We start from the raw sequence: 19,063 nt of genomic DNA, 5'->3' as shown, positions 1-19,063 counted from the left end.
AACAAAAAGAAAACATACAGGTTCCATCAAAACTATTGTGGAAGAAGTCTATGCCTTTCATGGTGATAAAAACCAATTTAAGGAAGAACAAAAAGATTTGATAGAAGATTAGAGATCGGCCTCCCTTGGTCCCTGTAAACATTGTTCAGTGAGAACAAACCAAAAGAGAATGCAGGGACTTCATGGAAGTCAAGAATATCTAAGGCATCACAATTTTGATCTCCAGTGCTTACTCTGTATTCATTATAGTGTCATAGACGTCAAGTCTCTCTTCTATGATAGAGTATACCCAAAGACTTCTGAATGAGAGGAAAGCACTATCCTAAAGAAAAATACTGCTAAGTCCATTAAACTAGCTTTAAAGTAGTCACTGTGAACAGCAAAACAAGAATCAGACCACAGTGTCCACAGACAAACTCACTCCCCTTCTAACATGCCCACATTCTCGTTCTTATTTTAGTACTGATATTCTACCCTATGAAGGGTAGACACATCAAAGTATGCTGGAGTATTTAGGTTTCTTCCTCTTACACTTTCATTTTCCACAGAAGCTGAGCTATCGTTCCTTCTCTTTTACACAATTATTTTTATATTTATTTATTTATTTGGCTCTGTGGGATCTTCAGTTCATGACATTTGGGATCTAGTTCCTTGACTGGGGATTGAACCCAGGCCCCCTGCATTAGGAGAGCAAAGTCTTAGCCACTGGACCATCAGGGAAGTCCCTATCATCTCTTCTTAATTCAGATCAAGCACAAGAAGCTGTGTAGAGAGAATACCCAGTCTTTCCTTGAAGGATGACAAAGTTAGGACAAAGGAATCTGAATGCCCATTTCCTTGAAGACTGTATAGATATTAAGTGACAGCTGTAATTCTATTTGCCCTTCTATATTTTGTTTTCCTGTTTTTGAGTAAAAAGTTTTCTTATTGCAAATCAGTTAATCAGCAATATGAACACAGTGAGATAAAACAAGGAGCACTTCTGTTTGGGATGGCATAATTGCTTAGAAATCATAAAAATCCTTCTTCATGGAAAACAAACAAACAAACAAAATTAGGTAAAATATATCTGTTCTAAAAAGATCACAGGGTTGGCCCAGAGGAAAGGAACCAATAACGCACAAGCAAAGTAAAAGCTCAGGATGCAAGGTACACAAGAGAGACAAACTTTATCATCAGGGTTTCTACAAAATCTTGGAGACTTTAGTTTCCCTTTCATGACTTTAAGGCCTGTTATGGAGAATTTCATAAAATACTTCATGCCAGAAATGATGACTCGCCCTCAGCGTAAGGATAGACTGGAAAGAGACATGCCAAGTAACACATTTTGCCATGGCCACTTGTATGTCTACAATTTAATCCGAGATGGTAAGGGGACCAAACTCTCTTGTGAGAATTTATAATCTCAAGCTGGCCTTTCCAGGACTTTAGGGTCTGAATTCATGCTCCTTCTGTGATTCAAAAAATCCTCAAAGCAAAATGTAAATAGTAAGTGCTTGCAGATTGCTGGGCTTCCATGGGACAGAAAGGTGTAAAAGCCACCTGACCAGCATGTTACAGCAGCAGAGGAAGGGGCTGAGCATCTCCTAATTCCTTACTTTGATCCTCCTGACTTCACGCAGCCCCTTGGCTCCTTCCCCCTCTGACTGTAGTCCTAAATCCACAACCTCTCTGGTTCTACATCTGCAGAAAAAACCTCCAGGCTCCTACATGAATCAGAAAAGATGGGAGCCTGACTGCAGGGTGAGGGGCAGGGTGAGGCGAGTGCACACAGCTGGCTCTTTAGTCAGACTCTCAAAAGCTCCTGATTTTGTTCGCACCCCCAACACATACACATGCGTGCGTGCACACACACACACACACACACGCCCACACACAGCCTTGCACTTCCTTCTACACTTCCTTCTGTAGAAGGTGGTGCTTTTTTGGAGTTGTCCAGGCCAGAGGACCTTGTTTCTCTTCAACCCTCCATCCCCATACACACTTAGGTATAACCCTGCTCTGCAAATCACCGGGTTGGCCAAAATGTTTGTTCAGATTTTTCCATGTTACCCCATATTTTACTTGTATCTCCATCCACTTTCCACATCCTATGACTGAGGTTATAGACGACTCCTAAATTTGCTTGAAGGTGAGCTTATTGTGCTTCTTGTTCTTTGGTAACAATTTTATAAAAGGAATCTCACTGAAGTTTACATTTTTATTACTCTTTCACGTTTTTATTGCTGGTTATAAAGTAATTTTAGAGAAAAGAATAGAGTAGAAATACCTTTGATCCACTATCTTAAAACTGGAGATCCATCCTACTAATTTAGAAGTGCAAATTTCCAAACAAGCCAATACTAGGAATTCTCTGATGTTGGGGTCTAACTTGGGGAAAACTCAGAAAGAATGCTGAGCCTGAAGAATTGATGTTTTTGAACTGTGGTGTTGGAGAAGACCCTTAAGAGTTCCTTGGACAGCAAGGAGATTAAACCAGTCAATCCTAAAGGAATTCAACCCTGAATATTCATTGGAAGGACTGACTGATACTGAAACTGAAGCTCCAATAATTTGGTCATCTGATGTGAAGAGTCGACTCACTGGAAAAGACCCTGATTCTGGGAGAGATTGAGGGCAGAAGGAGAAGGAGTCAACAGAAGATGAGATGGTTGGATGGGTATCATCAAATCAATGGAAATAAGTTTGAGCAAACTCCAGCAGATAGTGAAGGACAGGGAAGCCTGGCAGGCTGTAGTCCATGGGGTCACAAAGAGTTAGACACAACTTAGTGAGTGAACAACAACAGGTATCTACCTTGTCTACTTTGAAGGACTATCTGGGCTCCAGCTAGAATCCACTGAAAACACTTCTAAGATAGATACAATAATTTGCCACTATAGGGTAACTTTCTACATAATTTAAGAGCATCCTCTCTGCAGAATTCACTAAGTGATTTTGCAATGGAAACAAACCATAATTATCTCTAGTATCACAGAGCATCAAAGTCTAGGTCACCATATAGCTACACTGGGTCCTGCACAAAGGTACCATTTTATTTGTGGCTGTACAGCATGGCATAAGGGATCTTAGTTCCCCAACTAGGGAGCAAACCCGCACTTCCTGTGTTGGAGGCACAGAGTGTTAACCACTGGACGGTCACAGAAGTCCCAAAGATACCATTTTTAAAATACTTCATTTATGTAGATTTTGCTGATCTAAATATTTAATAACAACTCTGCAGCAGAAAGTTAAGTACAAACCTTGGAATAACAAGATTATATTATTATAACAATTTTCTGACATACAGAAACAAAATGTTATTAGGAAGTGGTTCCTTCCTGTAATTCATAGCCACTGTATAGCTTCTGAAAACTCCTAAATCTAACTACCTTGCACATCAAATTTACATCTGCAAGTGTTCTGACAAGGACATCATTTCCAAGGTATAACTATTAGGGACTGAATTCTAACCCAAACTCAATCACTTTTCCTTCAACAAGATATCACACTGGCCCATTACACTGGTGACTTTATACTGATTGGACATAATGAGTAAGAAGAAACAACACTAGACTCACTGGCAGGACGTTTTCATGTCAGAGAGTTAGAAATAAATTCGAGAAAGTACATGTGACCCCCATGGACTGTAGCTGCCAGGATCCTCTGTCCTCTTGCCTCTCCTCCTGTCCCCTTGCCTCTCCAGGCAAGAATACTGGAATGGGTTGCCATGCCCTCCTCCAGGGGATCTTTCTGACCCAGGGACTGAAGCCAGGTATCCTGCAGGCAGATTCTTTACCATCTGAGCTACCAGAGAAGCCCTGAGAAAGTTCAGGGGCTTTCAACTCCAGTGAAAGGTCTGAAGGTCCAGCCATGTGAAGCATGCTGAACCCCTTCTAAGGGAAAGATACCTCATTATATATGGCCCCGTCTACAACTGAAATAGAGATACAACATCTAGCATATTGTGTCTCTTCAGATTTTGGAGGCAACACAGCCCTCATTTGGGTGTGTTACTCCAGCCTATTTGCCAAGGGATCTGACAAGCTGCTAGTTTTAAGTGGGGCCTAGGAAAGAAAAACAAACAGACAGGCTCTGTAACAGGTTCAGGCTGCTGGGAAAGCTGCTCTGCTACTTGGGCCACAGGATCAGCAGATCCAGTGGTGCCTGAAGTGTCAGTGGCAGGTACAGATGCTCTCTGGGGTGCATGGGAGGTTCCTATAGGTGAATTGCTGTTTAGGTCCTTCCAATTGTGGAGTACAGCCCTGCCGTCCTCTGCAAAGGGCTTCTCTCCATTTGAGAAACAGCTTTTGACCAGCTACTGGGCCTTCATAGAGGCTGCATGCTTAACCACACACCCTGAGCTGCCCATCATGAACTGGATATTATCTGAGATATCAAGCCACAGGTAGGGCATGCACAGCAGCACCCCATCATCACATGGACATGGTATATATGTAATCATATATTACATTGGGGGGCACCCAAATGGACAGCTGTGACACTAACCCCTTTCTGAGACATCCATGAAAGACAGAGTGAAGGAAGTCATCCTGATGTATAGAACTTCAAGCAGCATGTATGGTTGTTCACTTTGCTTGGAAGGAGAAATGGCCAGCTGTGGGATTAAGTACAGACCCACAGGCTATGGCCAATGATTTTGCTGGATGGCCAGGGACTTAAAGGAACACAATTAGAAAATTGGTGACAAGAAAAGGTAGGCAAGTGGTATGTGGATAGGCTTCTCTGAATTGGCAACAATGTGAACAGATTTGTATGCAATATTTGTATCCCATGTGAATGCTTCCTAAAGGCTGACCTCAGTTGAGAAAGATTTTAATAAGCAATTGAATAGGATGACCTATTCTGTGGATATGAGTCAGCCTCTATCCTCAGCTACCCCTGCCATTACCTAATGAGCTCCTGCACAAAGTGGCCATGGTGGTGGGAAGGAAGGTTATGCATGGACTCAGCATGGGCTTCCACGCATCCAGGACAACTTGGCTATAGTCATGTCTGAGTGCTCAATCTGCCAGCATCAGGGGCCAGTGCTGTGCCCCCAGTATGGACCATTCCCCAAGGTGATCAGCCAGCTACACGGTGGCAGGTTGATTACATTGGACTACTTCTATCATAGGAGGTGCAGTGCTTTATTCTTACCAGATAGGTACTTATTCAAATAGGATAAGGATTTGCCTTTCCTGCCTGCAATGCTTCTATCAAAATTACCCACTGCAAGATAAAAATGATCACTTGCCATCTGCCTCTACAAGGATGAAGTCACTAGCCACTGCAGTCACTGATCTTCAACACACTCGGAAAGGAGTTCAGGGCAATGATCAGGAATGAGGCACTCTGTGTTCTGTGATAAACTAGCAGACAAGGCCTTCAGATAGTTAGGTATTTTCAAGAGAAGATTTTGTGAGCTCAAATTCTTGCATCTTATATCTAGCAAAGCACTGAAATCATTAACAAAGACATCTGTTCCTCAAGACTAGCAGCAAGTCTCTGGCAAAAGGTGTGCTTGATAAAATGTATCCCCCTTCACAACAAACATATACATAATACTGACCTCCCCCAGTCCCTCTCTGGAGTAGCTCCTCAGCTACTTAACTCACAATTCTCATGTTGTTGCATTTTTTTTCAGTTGACACTATCATCCATGGACTTACAGGACACCTTGTCCATCATCATGATATTCCACACAACATTGTTTTGGATCAAGGATCTCACTTTCCAGCAATTGAGATCTGGCAATGTGCCCATACTCATTGATTCCACCGGTCTTACCAAGTCCCCCACTATCCTGGTTTGATATAAGGGTGAAAAGGTCTTTTGAAGACTTAATTACAGCACCAGTTAGCGGGCAATACCTTGAAGGGCTAGCGAAAAGCTTTCCAGAAGCATCCAACATGTGGTGTTTTTCTTTTTTTCTCCCATATCCAGGATTCGCAGGTCCAGGAGTCAAGGGTGGAAATGGCACTGGCATAACTTACTCTTACCCCTAGTGATCCATTAGGAAAGTGTTTGCTTGCAGTTCCTCTGCAGTCTTATGTTCTGCTGACCTACAGTCTTATTTCCAGAGGGAAGAATGCTTCCACTAAAAACAGCTATGACTTCCTTGAACGGGAATTGAAAACTGCCACCCACCCACACTGGGCTTCTTACACCCGGGACTCAACAAAGAAGGGAGTTATTATGCTGGCTGAGATGACTGATCCTGACTAATATGATAACCTATGCAAGAGGAAGAGAAATAATTCTCAATATGCTTTTCAGCTGAATTATGAAACCAGTGATACACAGCCGGTCCTACAAGGTCTGAGTTTGGCTACATACATCCCTTTAGTGACAGAGTGGTCAGGTTTTAAGAACAAAGCCTTCTTGTTAAGCCTTATATTATTGGCATGTGAATTCTGAAAGAAACAGAACAGTGAGCAACCTGATGACTTTCTGAGTGCTTTTCAGAGATTTCAATATGCCATACTTTCTCAACATTGATGATAAAAGGCACCTACATGCAGATCCAGAAGTCAATTCATAAGATCTTCCAGAAAAAAAATTTTAAATATGGAATGCATCACAAATCTGCATGTCATCATTATACAGGAGAAATGCTAATCTTCTCTGTATTGGCCCAATTTCAGTATATGTGCTGCTGAAGCAAGCACCAGAAATTTTAATAATTCCTCTCTATGCATATTCCATATGAAACATACAGCAAGTACATACATAACAATCAGGTGTAAATCATGATTGCTATGATTAGTTAATTCATTCAGCAAGTATTTAATGAGCATCTAAAATGTACAATATATATTATCAGATCCAATTTCAACACATCCCTTCATTCTTTGACTAATATCCAATGTGCATTTGGACCATCAGCACTAGGGTATGCTAAAGACTGAGAACATGTACTTTCTTACATTGCATTAGTCCCTAGGTGCACTAGCTAGCTATGGTTAAAAGGTGGTCTAATATCAGCATGAACTAATGTCAACCTTAAACTCAAACACTCATAAACAATCCAATCCAGCAAGATCACAACTTATCCAAGTATAAAAAGAGATACCAATTTATAAAAGCAATATAACTTTGAATTACATTTGATTAGAAAAACTGTTTTGAAATCCCCTTACCTCTTATTTGCACTCCCTTTCCGCAGGTTTCACTGGTGCCCATTAGTCCCTGCCGGACAGACTCTGGCACGAGGACACAGGGGCTCCATTTCTGTGGCCTCCATCTGTGATGACAAAGAACAGCAGACTAGAAATTTCACCACGGCAAACATACAAAACAAATACTGGAAACAGATGAATTTGAAACCCAAAGCATAAAGGTAGTAATTCAATAAAAATGGATTTGAAACCGATGTTATAAAAGGGAGCCCTGGCACACACTAGGGATGGCATCAGTCTCTCTGCCCCAGATCCATAGTTAAAGCAGTAATTCCATTTTTTAAAAATGTGGACATTTTGCACAGAAGCCTTAGTGGATATAGCAAAGTGGCCATAAAGAAACATTAGAGGCACAGATCAAATCTAGAAGGTTTAGCTCTGTATGAACTTAAAATTGTTTAAAGAAAAACAATATAAAAAAAAATCAAAGAAAGAAAATTCCTATGCCCCATCTGAGCATTAGAGAATCAAGGTGATAACATGTGAAAATTTTAGGAACAAGCCTTCATACTTGATCTTCTGCCTCAAAATTTTTACAAGGTGCTTCCCAGAACTTTGGGGTAGCTCAAACATCTCAATAGGTTATAGAGTAAAGACAAGGCAGGAGGCCGTAGGGACTTATCTTATGCGATGGTTTCTCTCAGAGAAGAGAAATGGAACTGTCTCTGAGGAATGACCCGTATTTCTTCTCCACAGAGGGAAGAGTATGTACGGAATCCTTCTGGCTTGCCTGCGCCTGTGTGTGTGTGTTTAAGGTGAATAGAACTCTACTTTTAGGACCTGCAGGGCAGACTGTGACTTGAGCCCTTAAACCTGTGTCTTTGGAATGTTCCAGAAAACCCAAACCCCAAATGTAGCCACAGATTTTGCTCTTTCATTGAGTACATTTTTGTACTTTTTCACATAATCCAATACCTCTGATAAGAGGTGCTAATTAAAAAAAAAGAAACAGAACCATAGCAAAAATATTATTGACCAGTTTGGCAGGATGAGAAACATGGAGAGAGCGGTTGTACTTCAATGTGCATACAATCAAAACTATAGAACTGTACACTTAAAAATGGTTAAGATGGCAATCTCTGCTGTACAGCAAGGTGATCCAGGTTTACACATATATGCATTCTGTTTTTAATATCCTTTTCCATTATGGATTGGTACAACATTGTACATCAACTATACTTCATTAAAAGAAGCTAATTTAGAAAGAAAAGGTTACAATGTAACTTTTATGTTATATGATTTTTATCACAATAATAAAGAAATCTCAGCAAGAGAAACAATAATGTATAACAGAACATGGAGTAGACTTCCTTTGTTCAGGAAAAATCACCTTAAGGAACCCTTTTAGTTATGTGAACATAGATTAATATAGCATGTGAAGATCACTTAGTATAACCCACATATTAATTAATTAACATCATTTATCTCAGCAATCACCACCCTCTCCTCTGTCTAGACTAAGTGAATCTCACTTACTGGAGGTGAGGCAGTGAGGGTGTTAAGAAATAGATACAGACTGTCTTGCAGAAAAGCAAAGTACATTAAAATGTAAAAGTGAAAAAAAATACATATCAGTGACCTCATTCAAGTGACCTCCATATTAAGAACAACTGAAGAGCTGGAGAGAAACCAGGAAACAACAGAAAAACCTGCCCCATTTTTTAAAAAAATCACCTATTACTTTTTAAGTAGTTAGAAATTTGCTTTGTAGATGCAAAGACTCATTAAGTATAATTCTAAAACACAGACGGAAATGGTAAGGGAGTTTAGTCTAGCTTTTCAACTGGGATATGTCATTCACTCAGATCCCTCAAGTTCCTAAAATACTTACTAAAGTGAGACCAAGGAATTCAATTTAGCTTAGTGTGCTAAATAGAAGGGAGAAATGTCAAGAACTCTTGTTAGATTCACAGTTTTAGAAGGATAAGCCTGAGCTCAGAGCGGTTTCGTGACATGCCTGAGATTGCACATGAAAGGGCAGGCCAGCTGTCGGTCCTGAATCCTTAGATGCTCAGCCACAGACTCTGGGAGACATCCCACTGCCGATTCTATTTAGGGGTATATCACCCACACCGTCTTCCCTCTTGCTTACATTGTCAGCCATCCAAATGTGACTCAATTGAATATTGTCTATCTTGAATGAACGTTACTTAAGAAATGGCCAACACAAGAGGGGCACTCTGACTTTCCTTCTGCTTCCCTCCTTCTGCCTCCTTCCTTCTGCTTCCCCTTGAAAGCAGGAAATAATTCTCTTCTGTGAGCGGTGCCCTTCCCGCCCACATCTGAAGGTAGAAGGAAACCCTTACCACTAGGGAATTCAGGCTGTATAAACCTTGATACTTTTAAAATTTAATACCCCAAGCTCAGACTCTGTTTAGATTTTTCATGGATTGAGCACCCAAAGCCGACATTTACTCATCCAGTCAATTCTTTACTAATTTATTGTTTCTCTGTCTAAAAAGGATAAAAGCGTCCTGCTTTGGCCACTTCTTAGGTTCAATTTCTATGGGATCTCCATGCATATGAATTAACATTTGTTGCATTTTAATACTAACCTATCTCATGATAATCTATCTCATGTCAATTTTATTATTAAGAGAGCTATAAGAACTCATGAAGCGTAGAGGGGAAAATTTCCTTTCCCCAACACTAACTTAAAATTAACATAGTGGGAAATGCTCAAATTCATAGAAAAAATTCTATAGACATTGTGATTCTGTTTTAAATTGTGAATGTCTCATCTTGCTGCTGCTGCTGCTAAGTCACTTCAGTCATGTCCGACTCTGTGCGACCCCATAGATGGCAGCCCACCAGGCTCCCCCGTCCCTGGGATTCTCCAGGCAAGAACACTGGAGTGGATTGCCATTTCCTTCTCCAATGCATAAAAGTGAAAAATGAAAGTGAAGTCGCTCAGTCGTGTCCGACTCTGAGTGACCCCATGGACTGAAGCCCACCAGGATCCACCATCCATGGGATTTTCCAGGCAAGAGTACTGGAGTGGGGTGCCATTGCCTTCTTCACCAATGAAGGGAAGGCAAAACCTAAAGAGGAACTGTATGCTTAAAATTCAAGGGTGTTTGACTAAGAGACTCATGCTGATAAGTTGGACACACTATCAGCATCAGGAGACATGATACAATCAGGCAATCCAGGAAGAGTGGAACTAATTTTTTGGGAAAATGGCAGGAGGTCATTTATGGAAACAGGTTCAAGAATGAGTGGCTACACTGAAGTACCACAAGAGGGCAAAGAGAGTGGAGAGTAGGAAGAGAGACCGCTAACAGTTTCCAAGATTTTCTCTGATTATAATAGCACTGGGTTCAGAAAATGTGTAACATTACTTGATTTGGCTATTGTTTTTTTCAATTGACTACTTTCTCTGACAGCTCTTTCACTGAGCTAGAAGTTTCAATATTTAAATGTGGCACAATAGGATGGATATTGACAGTGTTCCCACAATGGCCTGGCCGTTGATGAAGAAATACTGGCAGTCTGGGCTTGTTCCAGGGCTGATTCATGTCTTTCCCAAACTGGTTGTTAGATAGGAACAAAGGAGGAAGTGATGATGAATTGATCATGATTGGGGCTTCTTTCTAGCTAATGGGAGGCCTTCTTAAAAAACAAAACACGACAAAACTTATATTTTCCAGAATAAATTAGCTCATTTTAAAAATATATTTATTTGTATTTATTTATTTGGTTGCACCCGGTCTTAGTTACAGCACGTGAGATCTTTAGTTGAGGCATGTGCGATCCAGTTCCCTGACCCAAGATCGAACCTGGGCCCCTTACATTGGGAGCTTGGAGTCTTAGCCATTGGACCACCAGGAAATCCCTAGAAAAAATTAGCTCTTGAATCACATAGACTTAAGATACAGTTTCTCAATCAGGGAAAACCCTAGACATTTTGAATAAAGGCATTTTTAAGTATGCTGATAACAACATGAATTATTAAGACCTGGGGCTTGTTTCCACAAATCAATAAAACCCAACAGTGATTGAATTTAATCCAGAAGTATTAATACTTTAAAGCAGTGCTTCAATCTGATGTTAAAAGAATGAAAGTTTATGACTAAAGACACAAACCTCAGGTACTGTTTTTATAAATAATAATCACTTTCTTCCCAGAGGGGCAAAATGGGTAACATATATAGTTTAAATGTTACTCATTTTCTTTTTCCAAAGACAAAAAATTACCCATAGGTTAAAATTTTTTCCTAAGATTTCTTAAAATATGTACATGACAAAAATTGAGAACCAAAACCATTTTTGAACTAAAATAAACAACTGTTCAGGCAGTATACATTTGTTCTTAGTTCTTGATTACAGGCTTTAGGATGAGAAAAATAGAATGAGGTAAGGTGTGTGTGTGTGTATGTGTGTGTCTAGTAAGGACCTCAACCTGCATATCTTTGAATTCTAATCCTGAAAACTGATTACCTGGGTGGCTGAAGTCAAACAGCTCAACTGCAATCAAAATCTGGCTGTTACCTTTTTTGTTTTAAATTAGACTTTCATACTCTTTACTCTCTCAAAACATACTCCAGAAAAGGGGAAAATGGTGAGATATTTGAAGATAAAAAAAAATACTACCTCTTTGTATTTCTCACTACAAGTGTTTCATATAATAACCACATACTATATAAGAGCAAATAGGTCATGGCTTATACTAAGGTCTAATGATTATTTTGAAAGTAAGTAATTACCGATATGTGGAGCACAATGACACATCTTCACACTCTCGCTCTTCAAATAAGGTATCTGGGCATTCTTGGCCTCCGTTGGCTGCTTCTTGGATGATAATCCTATATCGAGACTGTTTTATTGTAGCATTTCCTGAAGTAAAGGAAAAATAAAATAATAGTGCCCTTTTATGTGGAGGCAAAGAAAAGTCCAGGGATAGAGAGCAATTTAATAAAGAAAAAAAAGAAAAAAGAAGAACCTATGGAAAGACTACCTGGGAAATGAGAATAATAAGAAAAGACCAGAGATTAATACTCAACCTTACTTCTATGAGAAAGAAACATCACACTTACTAACTGTGATTTCAAATCTGTATGTTCTAATATGGGAAGATTGTTTCCCACTGATAATATATTTTAATTAATCAGAATCTATATTATATTTTGCATATACTTCAGCATAATCTGAAAGGCCCTTGAAATACTCTTTGATCTCAAAGCAAAAGCTCAGGGGGTTAACGTTTTACTATTAGCAATTCTCTCCCTCAGGTGGGGTACTTCCTTCTTTAGGCTACTTTTTACTATGCAAACACTTATTAAAATTAATACATTACTAACATATTTATTAATGGGAATTAGTTTATTAGATTTCTTATTCCTCACAACCTGAGGTAATATGTGTATAATTGGAATTTAGAGAAGAGGCAGTAAAATTACAATAGAACAAACATTATCTTCCTGGTTATTTTGCTGACCCACAGAAGTAGTAATAGGCACCTGGATAAAAAGACAGCTGATGTTCACTTTAATGTGTGGGGCATTCATTTCATAATCTTTAGATGCCTTCTAATCAACAACTACTTCCAAAATCAATGACAGTGCTTAGCAACTATTTCAATTGCCATGTGTAAGATACTGTGCTCGATACACAGATACAAAGTCTTGAATTTGCAATGAAATGGAAAGAAGAAGGGGCAGACAGACACACACCTAGTTATTTGGGCTTTGCAGAGTGAGATGCGTCAGACACTGGCACAGTATTAGGAGAGTACAGAAGAAAGCATAATCATGTGGGGAAACCAAAGACAGTTCCTAGAGAAGGTGGATTTTATTCTGGCATTGGAGGAATAAGTAGAAAAACAATTTTTTTTCCAAAAAGCAAAACAAAAATACCAGATGATATTGCTTATATGTGGAATCTAAAATATGACACAAAGGGACCTCTGTGAAACAGACAGACTCACAGACATAGAAAACAGGTTTGTGGTGGTCAAGGTGGGGTGGCGGGGGAGAAAAATTGGGAATTTGGGATTAGCAGATGTATATAAGATGGATAAACAAGAAGGTCCTCATATAGCACACAGAACTATACTCAATATTCTGTGATAAACCATAATGGGAAAAATATATTTTTAAAAAGAATATATATATATATATATATGAATCACTTTGCAGAAGAAATTAACATAACTGTATTTCAATAAAAAAAAAAAAAGAAAAACATAGAGTCTGAAGCCATTGCAGGTCAAAGAACCAGTGTGAGAAAAGACACAAAGCTGTAAGAGTGCATGGACTTCACAGAGAAAGAGAACAGAACTGTATTCAGGAGGGTGTATGTGTGTGGGGCTTGTGTGCGGGAGCTTCTGGTGGCTGGAGGAAGAACACAGAGAAGGTTATAAAGAATGGAGAGGAGATGCCTAGGAGAAAACCAAATTAATTTTTAGGTTTAAGACAGCTAATGAACCTAATCATACAAAGAAGGAAATTTCTATAGCCAGCAAACTAAGTGGAGCCAAAAAGGAAAAAAAAGGAGCTTTTACTAAAATTATATATTCATATGGTTTCTCAAAAATAATTAATGCAAAAAAGACTTCCTATACTGAGAAGCAACAGACCTACATGCCATTCCCTGTCTTCCTCCTTCCAGAACATTCTGAACTCTATCTGTATTTAGTTCTTCTGTGGTTACCTCCAAATCTATAAATAATATGTACATGTCATCACTAGTTGTTTTCTTAACTTTAGACATCATCTATTGACTTTCTTCTGTAATCGATGAATATTTTTTTCCACTACTGTTCAACTTTTTTTTTTATAACTGTATCATGATTTTTATGCCTCTCCTCATTATTTAAAGGTTTTATATAACCTGCATTTTTTCTGTCCCACTTCTTACTCCCATCCTCCATCAGATCAGCCACTATGTTTCTAAAGAGTCTTTCCGGGCAGATGAACTTCCTTTTTTATTGCCATCCACTTCCTGCTATATTAAGTCCTGTCTTCCTGTGCTGCATGGTCTGTTTCTATGCTCTTCAGTCTTTGTCCACTGAATCTTTCATAAACAAGTTTAGATCTCTCAACCACTGATGGAACTCTTTGTTTTTGACAAAGAATTGGAAATTTTAAAATCCATTTCTACCACTTTAATGAGATTATGAGAAGGGGAGACTAAAAATTAGGGAGATGCATGAGGCCTTTGGGGGCTTCCCTTGTAGCTCAATCAGTAAAGTATCTGTCTGCAATGCAGGAGACCTGGGTTCGATCCCTGGGTCAGGAAGATCCTCTGGAGAAGGACATGGCAACCCACTCTAGTATTCTTGCCTAGAGAATCCCATGGACAGAGGAGCCTGGCGGGCTACAGTCCATGGGGTCACAAGAATTGGATGCGACTTAGCGGCTAAACCACCACCACTGCCATGAGGTGTTTTCCATCTGCTGCCTTTTTTGGCCCTTCTTTGCCAACATCTGCTGGATCATGGAAAAAGCAAGAGAGTTCCAGAAAAACATCTATTTCTGCTTTATTGACTAGGCCAAAGCCTTTGACTGTGTGGATCACAATAAACTGTGGAAAATTCTGAAAGAGATGGGAATACCAGACCACCTGATCTGCCTCTTGAGAAATCTGTATGCAGGTCAGGAAGCAACAGTTAGAACAGGACATGGAACAACAGACTGGTTCCAAATAGGAAAAGGAGTACGTCAAGGCTGTATATTATCACCCTGCTTATTTAACTTATATGCAGAGTACATCGTGAGAAACATTGGACTGGAAGAAGCATAAGCTGGAATCAAGATTGCCCGGAGAAATATCAATAACCTCAGATATGCAGATGACACCACTGTTATGGCAGAAAGTGAAGAGGAACTTAAAAGCCTCTTGATGAAAGTGAAAGTGGAGAGTGAAAAAGTTGGCTTAAAGCTCAACATTCAGAAAAGGAAGATCATGGCATCTGGTCCCATCACTTCATGGGAAATAGATGGGGAAACAGTGGAAACAGTGTCAGACTTTATTTTTTGGGCTCCAAAATCACTGCAGATGGTGACTGCAGCCATGAAATTAAAAGACGCTTACTCCTTGGAAGAAATGTTATGACCAACCTAGATAGCATATTAAAAAGCAGAGACATTACTTTCCCAACAAAGGTTCATCTAGTCAAAGCTATGGTTTTTCCTGTGGTCATATATGGATGTGAGAGTTGGACTGTGAAGAAGGCTGAGCGCCAAAGAATTGATGCTTTTGAACTGTGGTGTTGGAGAAGACTCTTGAGAGTCCCTTGGACTGCAAGGAGATCAAACCAGCCCATTCTGAAGGAGATCAGCCCTGGGATTTCTTTGGAAGGAATGATGCTAAAGCTGAAACGCCAGTACTTTGGCCACCTCATGCAAAGAGTTGACTCATTGGAAAAGATTCTGATGCTGGGAGGGATTGGGGGCAGGAGGAGAAGGGGACAACAGAGGATGAGATGGCTGGATGGCATCACTGACTCGATGGACGTGAGTCTGGGTGAACTCCGGGAGTTGGTGATGGACAGGGAGGCCTGGTGTGCTGCTATTCATGGGGTCGCAAAGAGTCGGACACGACTGAGTGACTGAACTGAACTCAGAGATCCAACCACAGAAGGTATGTATTAGTGGCCACCTTGTCCATTGGCTTCTGGTCAGCTTTGGTCAAAGGTGGTTTGGGGCACACAGTGTAAAGATAAAAGTTGACAGAGGAAGGGGAGACAGAGAGAGAAGAAAGATCAGGGTACTTATTCCACCAGATTTCATTGTCTAAATCACCTCAAAGTTGGTTCCCTTGCTCCCCAGAGCCACAGTTCTAATGGAGCGGTAAAAAGTAAAGTGAAGTCGCTCAGTCGTGTCCAACTCTTTGCGACTCCATGGACTGTAGCCCACCAGGATCCTCATTCCATGGAATTCTCTAGGCAAGAGTACTGGAGTGGGGTGCCATTTCTCACCTGCAACTACTTTCTTCGAGATCTTCTAATAGCTCCTACAGGTATCAGCTTTCAGGCTCCCAACTGTCCCTAGCCAGGTACTATTAGTTTCCATTAACCCTGTCCTCTCCTTTGTATTATAAACTGTTCCTTCATTGAATTTTCCCCATTTGAGTGGGCCACCTATTTCCTACCAGGACATGCTTATCAAATCAAAGGACAGTTGCTATTATTTGACTGAGAAGAATGCTATAATTAACTTCTTTTTAATGTGGTTAAGGCCCAGTGAGGAGTATAGAAAAAGAAGGCTAAGAAGGAGGGAAAAAAGTATAATTAAAACAGTTCTACATAATAATATGCAAGCTATCTTTATTGGGGTGGGGACAATCTGAATAAATAATTGTGCCTTTAGGAAAAAGTCTCTCTCCTCCCCACCCCCAGTTAATTCCAATTACATTGTACTTACACTGGTAATTATTGTTTACCCTCAGGATGTGTGGGATTGTGTGTGTGTGTCTGTTTGCTTTGTCCAAGTGTTAAGAGTCCAGAAATAACCATTGAAGACAATAGGAACAATTAAGGGGTTGACTTTATCCCATATTGAGACAGAACATAGATCAATGCCTCTCCTTTCATAGGACATACATACACACACACACACACACACACACACACACACACATACATCCACCCACATCCACACACACACAACCACACACACCACACCACACCACACCACACCACACCACACACACAGAGTGCAAGCTCACACTTGATGTATTCTTCCTTATCGTGTAATTCCAGGTCAAATAATTCAAAGTTTTAGAAAAATAGTCACATTGATTATCATACTCTATAGATCTCGAGGTGAAGGTTGAGAAGGATACACTCTATGGGCAAAATAAACTTTTAGAACTGAGGTCACATTTTTCCAGAGAAAAAATTGATTGGCACCACAGAAATTAAGAATTATTTCATGTCTATGAAGAGAGAGAGAGAGAGAAATAAGGGAGCCTCTTAATAAAGGCAAACACCCCCAGGATCTACGAGACACCAGTTAAGACTTTCTCATTGTAAGTGAACATGTGTTTCTTGAACAATGGACTAGTCAAATTTAGCTGCTGCTGCTGCTGCTAAGTCGCTTCAGTCATGTCTGACTCTGTGTGACCCCATAGACAGCAGCCCACTAGGCTTCCCGTCGCTGGGATTCTCCAGGCAAGAACACTGGAGTGGGTTGCCATTTCCTTCTCCAATGCATGAAAGTGAAAAGTCAAAGTGAAGTTGCTCAGTCGTGTCCGACTCTAGCGACCCCATGGACTGCAGCCTACCAGGCTCCTCTGTCCATGGGATTTTCTAGGCAAAAGTACTGGAGTGGGGTGCCACTGCCTTCTCCAGTCAAATTTAGCATTCAGGTTTAAAGGATTTTCCCCTTCCCTATGATGTACAGTGCTTCAAATTATGACAACAGAATTGGTTTTGCAGAATGGACATGATTTAGCTGATGTCATGGGAAGTCAAGAGCAGGCAGGTCTACACTTGAGATGAAGCAGCCAATCGTCTTCTCACACATGAATTTCGAAGGCAGCATGAGGGTAGTAGCTTTGTATCAAAGTAGGACAATACTTTCAGAAATGTGAGAGGTGATTAGCAACAAAAGGAGTGGACGCTCCTGACAGCACCCAAGATCATGGCTTGAAGCCAGACAAGAGAGGATGAGCAAAAGGCCAAGTAGAAGCTCTCAGGAAGTGATGTCAGTTTCCGTTGCCTTTGAATACATAAGAAAATGATTTCTGAGAGGTAATATTGAGATGCAAAGATAATGGCTTTGCAGGAGGAAAACATTTGTATTACATATGTACCTAGAACGTGTTAGATTTCTAAGTGAATTTCTTTTTTTTTCTTTTATTATTATTGTTATTATTTTACTTTACAGTATTGTATTGGTTTTGCCATACATCAACATGAATCCACCACAGGTGTACATGTGTTCCCAATCCTGAACCCCTCTCCCTCCTCCCTCCCCATATCTCATTCTTTTACTACAACACTTTATGAGGTTGGTATTATTACTATTGTTTTGTTATTATCATTATTGTTATGATACCCATTTGACAGACATGAAAATGAAGGTCAGAAGGGGTCAATAATTTCTACAAAATATTTTCCTGTCTAGGATGAAAAGAATGGCTAGGTAGATATCAAAATCCACGATTTTTCCATAAAAGAGACTTTAGAACAAGATGAAGAGAAAGAAAGGGGCACTCCAAGCAGGAGTTCATGCCACAGGGGCTCTGTTATTCCCAAGGGACACTTCTTTCCTAATCAATTCTTCAACTGTACCCTGTTGGCAGAAAGCTCCAAGTATCATTGAAAGCAATGTTCGTAGGGCTTTGTTGATGCTTTCAACCTCATTAGGCCTATGAAAAATACCAATAAATGAAAGTGCCTGTCTGCAAACATAAACAATTGCTCAAGCATGATTATGGCTCATAAACAACTATTCTACATTCAGCTTTAATTTACACATACTTTATCATTAATAGGTCATTGAACATAATTAAACTTAAGTTATTAATTATAGTCAAAAGACATAACATTTAGAAAAGATGGCAACTTAAAGATCAACAGCCGTGTTTCATAAGGAAAGTATATGAGTGGACTGCAAACACTGAGGGATATTTAGAGATTCTCAGTGAAGTCTTTCCTAGACAGATGGTAGCCAAGGTGGAGAAAAACAGTACCTCTGGATGACTCACAGCCAGGTAAGCTGGGGCACATCACACTGACCCAAAGAGTCAAGGGTGTTGAGCCCTGATACCAGGGTTATTCAATCAGTGATTTGAAATAAAGACTTTAACCTCTATATTTCCAATTGATTTGAAATGTGAGAGCAGGGAGCAAGTAGAGCATGGTGAGCATCAGCTCTGGCTGACGGGGAGGCAGGTTTGCAAATGCTCCCAAAGGAAAGAGGATGTGCATGTATTACACTGCCATGTGTAAATGG

General features: G+C 40.1%; 1 protein-coding gene and 2 non-coding genes across 18 annotated transcripts in view; all 3 read right to left on the bottom strand.

The window, feature by feature from the left end:
• THSD7B (thrombospondin type 1 domain containing 7B) overlaps nucleotides 1-19,063 on the bottom strand; it is a 1,262,144-nt gene that overhangs the window by 455,838 nt on the left and 787,243 nt on the right. For all 16 annotated transcript variants that reach the window (XM_086367910.1, XM_086367918.1, XM_086367926.1 and 13 more), the window contains 2 exons: nucleotides 11,867-11,996; nucleotides 7,122-7,225 (listed from right to left, as the gene is read on the bottom strand). In XM_086367910.1, coding sequence (XP_086224036.1) covers nucleotides 7,122-7,225; nucleotides 11,867-11,996 — 234 coding nt within the window. The remainder of the gene's footprint in view (nucleotides 1-7,121; nucleotides 7,226-11,866; nucleotides 11,997-19,063) is intronic.
• Nucleotides 648-720, bottom strand: TRNAR-CCU (transfer RNA arginine (anticodon CCU)). The gene has a single exon. It is a non-coding gene; the product is annotated as a tRNA-Arg (tRNA).
• Nucleotides 6,544-6,650, bottom strand: LOC147378259 (U6 spliceosomal RNA). Its single transcript, XR_015153513.1, has one exon. It is a non-coding gene; the product is annotated as a U6 spliceosomal RNA (small nuclear RNA).

This window comes from Bos grunniens, chromosome 2 (assembly GCF_055505025.1).
Source record: "Bos grunniens cultivar Pamir isolate PY7600 chromosome 2, Bosgru_T2T1.0, whole genome shotgun sequence".
Taxonomy (NCBI): domain Eukaryota; kingdom Metazoa; phylum Chordata; class Mammalia; order Artiodactyla; family Bovidae; genus Bos; species Bos grunniens.
The sequence above is the reverse complement of the archived record's forward strand: the minus strand, read 5'-3'. Positions and strand labels throughout refer to the sequence as shown.